At 44.7% G+C, this 6,829-nt stretch overlaps 1 protein-coding gene across 2 annotated transcripts in view; it reads left to right on the forward strand.

Moving 5' to 3' along the window:
• The window catches only part of SNX25 (sorting nexin 25), a 167,972-nt gene extending 162,171 nt beyond the window's left edge, over positions 1 to 5,801 (forward strand). Inside the window, exons 18-19 of one of the 2 annotated variants that reach the window (XM_075066406.1) lie at positions 890 to 990; positions 2,015 to 2,729. In XM_075066406.1, the coding sequence (XP_074922507.1) occupies positions 890 to 990; positions 2,015 to 2,161 (248 nt within the window). In that variant the 3' untranslated portion in view covers positions 2,162 to 2,729. Of the gene's footprint in view, positions 1 to 889; positions 991 to 2,014; positions 2,730 to 5,217 lie in introns of those variants that run through there. The other variant, XM_032800342.2, reaches the window with a different exon arrangement.
• Positions 5,802 to 6,829: the final 1,028 nt, after the last annotated feature.

Raw genomic sequence — 6,829 nt, forward strand, 5'->3', positions numbered from 1 at the left:
GTTATGCCAATAACATCGTAATTCCCTGTCTGTGCCAGTACTACTAATTCTTCCTTCTTGTTTCCCAGGCTCCTCGCATTTGTGTACAGGCACTTTAAAAATTCAGCCAACTGCCCTACTTTCTTCTGCTGCTTATTTCCCCTGTTGCATCCTCCTCCTTGAATTGTCTCCTGGTGTTCTCTTTTCCTACACACCTCAGATATAAGGGCTTCATTAGGACACTTGAGGCAATGATTTGATTCCCCCACCTCCCAGTTCCGATTACTTTCTCTTTTCTCCCTGCCATTACAAACCCCGCATTCCCCAAGTTCCATCCCTTCCTCCAGGTTTCCCTCTTTGAGACTTACCTGTGGGCTTTGGTCACCTTCCCCCGTCGAACCTAGTTTAAAGCCCTCCTCACTAGGTTAGCCAGTCGATGTCCAAAAATGCTTTTCCCCTTCCTTGACAGGTGGAGTCCATCTCTGCCTAGCAGTCCTCCTTCCTGGAACAGTAGTCCGTGGTCGAGGAAGCCAAAGCCCTCCTGACAACACCATCTCCGCAACCAGGCATTCACCTCTAGGATGCTATTCCCAATGCATATCATTGGGAATAGCACTCAGAGGGTGTTGCCAAAACAGCATAAACAAAATTCTGATTTTAAAGGTCTTTGATGCAGATGCTTAAGCACATGCCTAATTTTAAGCATGTGAGTAGTCTCGTTCAGTGACAGCTCATATGCTTTAAGTTAAACATGTGCTTAACTTTCTTGCTTAATAGCAGCCTGAATATATAACTCTAACCCCCTGTCATGGTATGTGATGTTTTCTGGTGTACTTGCCATTAAGTAATTGTAAGCAGATATGTTTTATCAACATCATTATGAAAATACAATCTAAAGTGTTTGTTGCAGATACTCTACAGAGCCTTGTTGGACAACAAAATGCCCGTCATGGTATAATCAAAGTGTTCAATGCACTGCAAGAAACCAGAGCCAATAAGCATCTACTATATGTGAGTAACCAGAATGTTATCTGTGAATTTTATTATCCTACTAAGTTCTGAACATTCTAATGGCTCATTATTAGAACCTTTCAGACTGATTTTTTCTTGTGTTTGTACAGTATCTGGCACAATGAGGTCCTGATCCATCACTGGGTCTCTAAAGTGCTATGACAATAAAATATTTGGTAGGCTCAGAAATGTCAATATGCCTAGAAACAATAAATTGTTTTCTTGCTGAGATTTCTTACATTTAGAAGGTTTTTCAAGGTGTTTAAGGATTTCTTTCCAACTAAAGGGAAGTTGCAAAAATCTGCATTTACATTCTCATTTAGCCTTTCTAATTTTGCATATTGAACAGGTGTTTAAATAAAAAGTTATTTTGCTTGAGACAGAAATGCAACTTTGTACTGCTTTCTACACCTAATACAGATCCTCTCTTACTGTATGTCTACACTAGGAAATTAGGTCGAATTTATAGAAGTCAATTTTTAGAAAGCAATTTTATGCAGTTGATTGTGTATGTCCCCACTAAGCTCACTAGGTCGGTGGAGTGCATCCTCAATACCGTGGCTAGCATCGACTCATGGAGTGGTGCATTGTGTGTAGCTATCCCACAGTTCCCACAGTCTCCGCCGCCCATTGGAATTCTAGGTTAAGCTCCCAGTGCCTGATGGGGCAAAAACATTGTTGTGGGTCGTTTTGGTTACATGTCGTCAGTCGCCCCTCCCTCCGTGAAAGCAATGGCAGACAATCGTTTTGCGCCTTTTTTCTGTGCAGACATCATACCACCGCAAGCATGGAGCCCACTCAGCTCAGTGTCACCACTGCTGTTGTGTCCTGGGTGCTGCTGGCAGCAGGCAGTGCAGTAGGTCTGCAAACCATCGTCATCCACTGCTTCTGCTGCAGCTCTGCTCTCCTGGTGCCATGAATCCACCCCACAGCTCGTCTCGTCATTTGGTATAAATAGCTATTCTTGTGGCATCTGTCATCATCTGCCGCTTCAGCTGCAGCTCTGCTCTTCTCCCTCCTGCAGAGACCATACCACAGCAAGCATGGAGCCCGCTCAGCTTACCGCTGCTGTTGTGAGCAGTGTAAACACCTTTTGCATTATCCTGCAGTATGTGCAGAACCAGAACCCGCAAAAGCAAGCAAGGAGGCGACGACAGCGCGATCACAATAGTGATGAGGACATGGATACAGACTTCTCTCAAAGCACACAGACCCTGGCGATTTGGACATCATGGTGGTAATGGGGCAGATTCATGCCGTGGAATGCCGATTCTGGGCCCAGCAAACTTGCACAGACTGGTGGGACCGCATAGTGTTGCAGGTCTGGGATGATTCCTAGTGGCTGCGAAACTTTTGCATGCGTAAGGGCACTTTCATGGAACTTTGTGACTTGCTTTCCCCTGCCCTGAAATGCAAGAATACCAAGATGAGAGCAGCCCTCACAGTTGAGAAGCAAGTGGCAATAGCCCTCTGGAAGCTTGCAACACCAGACAGCTACCGGTCAGTCGGGAATCAATTTGGAGTGGGTAAATCTACTGTGGGGGCTGCTGTGATCCAAGTAGCCAATGCAATCACTGTGCTGCTGCTGTCTAGGGTAGCGACTCTGAGAAATGTGCAGGTCATATTTGATGGCTTTGCTGCAATGGGGTTCCCTAACTGTGGTGGGGCGATAGATGGAACGCATATCCCTATCTTGGGATCGGACCACCTTGTCAGCCAGTACGTAAATCACAAGGGGTACTTTTCAATGGTGCAGCAAGCACTGGTGGATCACAAGGGATGTTTCACCGACATCAGTGTGGGATGGCTGGGAAAGGTGTATGACGCTCACATCTTCAGGAACTCTGGTCTGTTTGAACAGCTGCAGGAAGGAACTTACTTCCCAGACCAGAAAATTACCATTGGGGATGTTGAAATGCCTATAGCTATCCTTTGGACCCAGCCTACCCCTTAATCCCATGGCGCATGAAGCCATACACAGGCACCCTGTACAGTAATAAGGAGCTGTACAACTATAGGCTGAGCAAGTGCAGAATAGTAGTAGAATGTGCATTTGGATGTTTAAAAGTGCGCTGGTGCAGTTTATTGACTCGGTTAGACGTCAACGAAACCAATATTGCAATTATAATTGCTGCTTGCTGTGTGCTCCACAATATCTGAGAGAGTAAGGGGGAGATGTTTATGGCTGGGTGGGAGGCTGAGACAAATCGCCTGGCCGCTGATTACGCGCAGCCAGACACCAGGGCGATTAGAAGATCACAGTAGGGCGCGCTGCGCATCAGAGAAGCTTTGAAAACCAGTTTAATGACTGGCCGGGCTACGGTATTACAGTTCTGTTTGTATCTCTTGATGAAAATCCACCCCCTTGTTTCATTCTACTTCCCTGTAAGCCGACCGCCCTCCCCGCTTTGATCACCGCTTGCAGAGGCAATAAAGTCATTATTGTTTCAAAATCATGCATTCTTTATTAATTCATCACACAAATAGGGGGATAACTGCAAGGTAGCCCAGGTGGGGTGGGGGAGGAGGGAAGCACCGGGCAGGGTGGTGAATGAGGGGAGCAGAGAAGGACAAGGCCACACTGCACTTCAAAACTTACTGAATGCCAGCCTTGGGTAGTCCTCTGGGGTGGAGTGGTTGGGTGCCTGGAGCCTTCCTTCCCCTCCTCCCCCCATTCTTGGGTTTCTGGGTGAGGAGGCTATGGAACTTGGGGAGGAGGGCGGGTGGTTACACAGAGGCAGCAGCTGCGGTCTGTGCTCCTGCTGCCTTTCCTGCAGCTCCACCAGATGCCGGAGCATATCAGTTTGATAGCCTCAGCATTGCATCCTGCCTCTGCTCATCGCGCTACCGCCATCTCTCATCTTGTTCCTGCCACCTCTTATCTCATTTGTCCCTCCTGTCCTAATGTTCATTTTCTGCTTTCCAGGACTCTGCCATTGTTTGCCTACACACATTCTACTGAGCCCTTTCAGTGTGGGAGGACTGCATGAGCTCAAAGAACATTACATCGCGAGTGTGTTTTTTTCACCACCTTATCTGCACTAGCCGTTGGGAGGGAGATGATAGGAATAGCACTGAAACATTTGCAGCTGTGGGAGGAAAAAGGGGAGAGGGAGAGGAGTATTTAAAAAGACACATTTTAAAGAACAATGAGTAGACTCTTTCACGGTGAACCAAGCTGTTAACATTACATAGTACATGTGCTTTTGCTACAAGGTTGCATTTTGCCTCTTATATTGAGGGCCTGCTGGTTTGGTGTGAGAGATCACACACGGCTTGCAGGTAGCCATGGGGAGCCACAGTCTTTCAGCTTCTTCAGCCTTCATAACACATGGGAATGGTTTCAAACAGCAGTGCCCTCCTTTTGCATACCAAGCACCCGTTGAGTTGGCCTTTTCTGATAGCATGGATTCATCTCCCCAAACAGCGATCAGATCCAGTACCTCCCATTCGGTCCATACTGGAGCTCTTTTGCGAATCTGGGACTGCATGGTCACCTGTGCTGATCAGTTCACCATGCTGGTCAAACAGGAAATGAAATTCAAAAGTTTGCAGGACTTTTCCTGTCTACCCGGCTAGTGCATCTGACTTAAGAGAGCTGTCCAGAGCGGTCACAATGGAGCACTCTGGGATAGCTCCCGGAGGCCAATATGTCGAATTGCGTCCACAGTACCCCAAATTCGACCCAACGATGTAGATATCAGCACTAATCCCCTCCTTGGGGAGGAGTACAGAAATCGATTTTAAGAGCCCTTTAAGTTGACAAAAATGGCTTCATCGTATGGACGGGTGCAGGGTTAAATCGATCTAACGCTGCTAAATTCGACCTAAACTCGGAGTGTAGACCAGGGCTCAGATATAGTGGAACAGATCCTTAGCTGATGTCGACTGATATGGCTTCAGTAGAGTTGCACCAATTTACACCAGCTGAGGATCTTGCACATTATGTCAACACTGACCACTTCCCTCCTCCAACTTCCTTTTTCATATAATCAGAAACTGATTTTCTATCTCATCTTTTTGAGAAATCAATTTTGGGGTAATGCAGATAATACCGTGCTGCGTGAGGATAGTGGCATGTGGGAAATTAATGATAGTCCCATGTAGGTTGGATTAGATGAACCAGGTGATCCTATTATTTGTGATTATCTGAACATCTCAGAAAGGAGGTAGAAATTCTTATTTGCTGTTTACATTAATCTTAGTAGTTTTCCTTTTCTTTTTCAGGTGTTGTTGGAACTGCTGCTAACTGAACTGTGTCCTGAGCTAAGAATTCATTTAGAGCAGCTTAAAGCTGCTCATGTTTGAATCTGCACAAGTGAACCACTAGAGAAATGTCTGTGTAATAATAGACATGAAACTTATCTTCCTCTTTTCCACAGAGGACTGACTGAGGACTATTGATTATTTTTTAGTTTTCTTTCTCCAGTTTTATGTGAAGTAAACAGACTTGAAAAGATCTGATGCTGTAGTAGGGTAGAAAAACAATGCTGCATTGCTGCCAGCTTTATTTAAATTGTTATATTTGAATACTTTTCAGTTTAAAATACTGACTGAAATATAAATGTTAATATAAGTTGTAAGAATCTAGAAAATATTTTAAACATTTATCAAAAATGAAGTTTTGCTTACTAGTGGTAAACTAATGAATGTTGTACAGTTAATTTCCTCATTGAGGATTTGAACACTCCGTTATTGCGTATTGAAGAGCCTTGTTGTGCAATACTTCATGTAAAGTTATTGTGAAAATTTTATCTATTTTATTTTTACCAAATTTCAAGCATTTGTAAGCAATAAATAAGAAAAGTGGATTATGGTACTTGATGATAATTAGTAGTTAGTGGATGAGTATGACATCAGTAATTTCAGAGGGAATATTTTCATTGTATTGTAGTCTATGTCCAACATGCGTCACATAAATTAGCATGTCATAATGGAAAGCATCTGATCAATCATTAATTAGAAATTGCTTATCTCCTTGATTAGCTGACATTCAAACCTCTTGTTGCACTCTGACATTATTCAGGATTGCTGTGTTTAAATGCACGTAACTTTTAAATCTATTCCTGATTTTATACAATGGAAGTAAAACAGATACTTCTTTCTAGAGTGCTTTTTTGTTCATGTGTAAAAACACTTAAATATGATTTTAATGAACATGTTAATAGCCGAACACCATCAAATGTTTGTAGGTTACATTCATTACTTTCTTTTAAACTAAGTCAATATAATTGTGGTCTCTTTGAGAATGTCCGCCCTGCCCTGAAAGCAGGGGGGCCATTGTCCTGGCTTGCCGGATGAAGACTGTTGTGCTTTATGGAATGGGGGAGAACAAGATCAGAAACTGCTGCAAAAAGGTAGTGTTGGTCAGCTTTGCAGGACTGACTGACCCCCTTGGAATGTAAGGGTGGAAGGCTTTAAAGGTGCAAGCTTTGGTGTTGGAAACCCCTTTCTCCAAGCAGCAGGCAAGGTGGCAGCAGAGGATGCAGGCACGCTGGGCAGCATGGCTCCACATGATCGCATGAGGGTGAGAGCACAGAGAAGATTGGGAAGCTCACCACTTCCCCAGAGAGGGACAGGCTCATTCCAGGTAGGAGGTGCTTGCAGGGAGGCACTGCGGGGCTTCCAGAGTGTACTGGGCTGCCCAGAACCATGATGTTCTTCTACACTGAACCCAGGGGGCTGATTCCAGGAGTCAGTGTGCTTTGCAACAAACAGATGTTGGGAGGACAGGTGGCACAGGTGATATCCTGCCTTGCAATGTGACAATATGTGATGGTTGCAGAGGCCTCAGGGAGGTACAGGATCCGGGCTCAAATTGTCTATCTCAGATGGTACT

This window comes from Chelonoidis abingdonii, chromosome 5, assembly GCF_003597395.2.
Source record: "Chelonoidis abingdonii isolate Lonesome George chromosome 5, CheloAbing_2.0, whole genome shotgun sequence".
In the NCBI taxonomy this organism is placed as follows: Eukaryota; Metazoa; Chordata; order Testudines; family Testudinidae; genus Chelonoidis; species Chelonoidis abingdonii.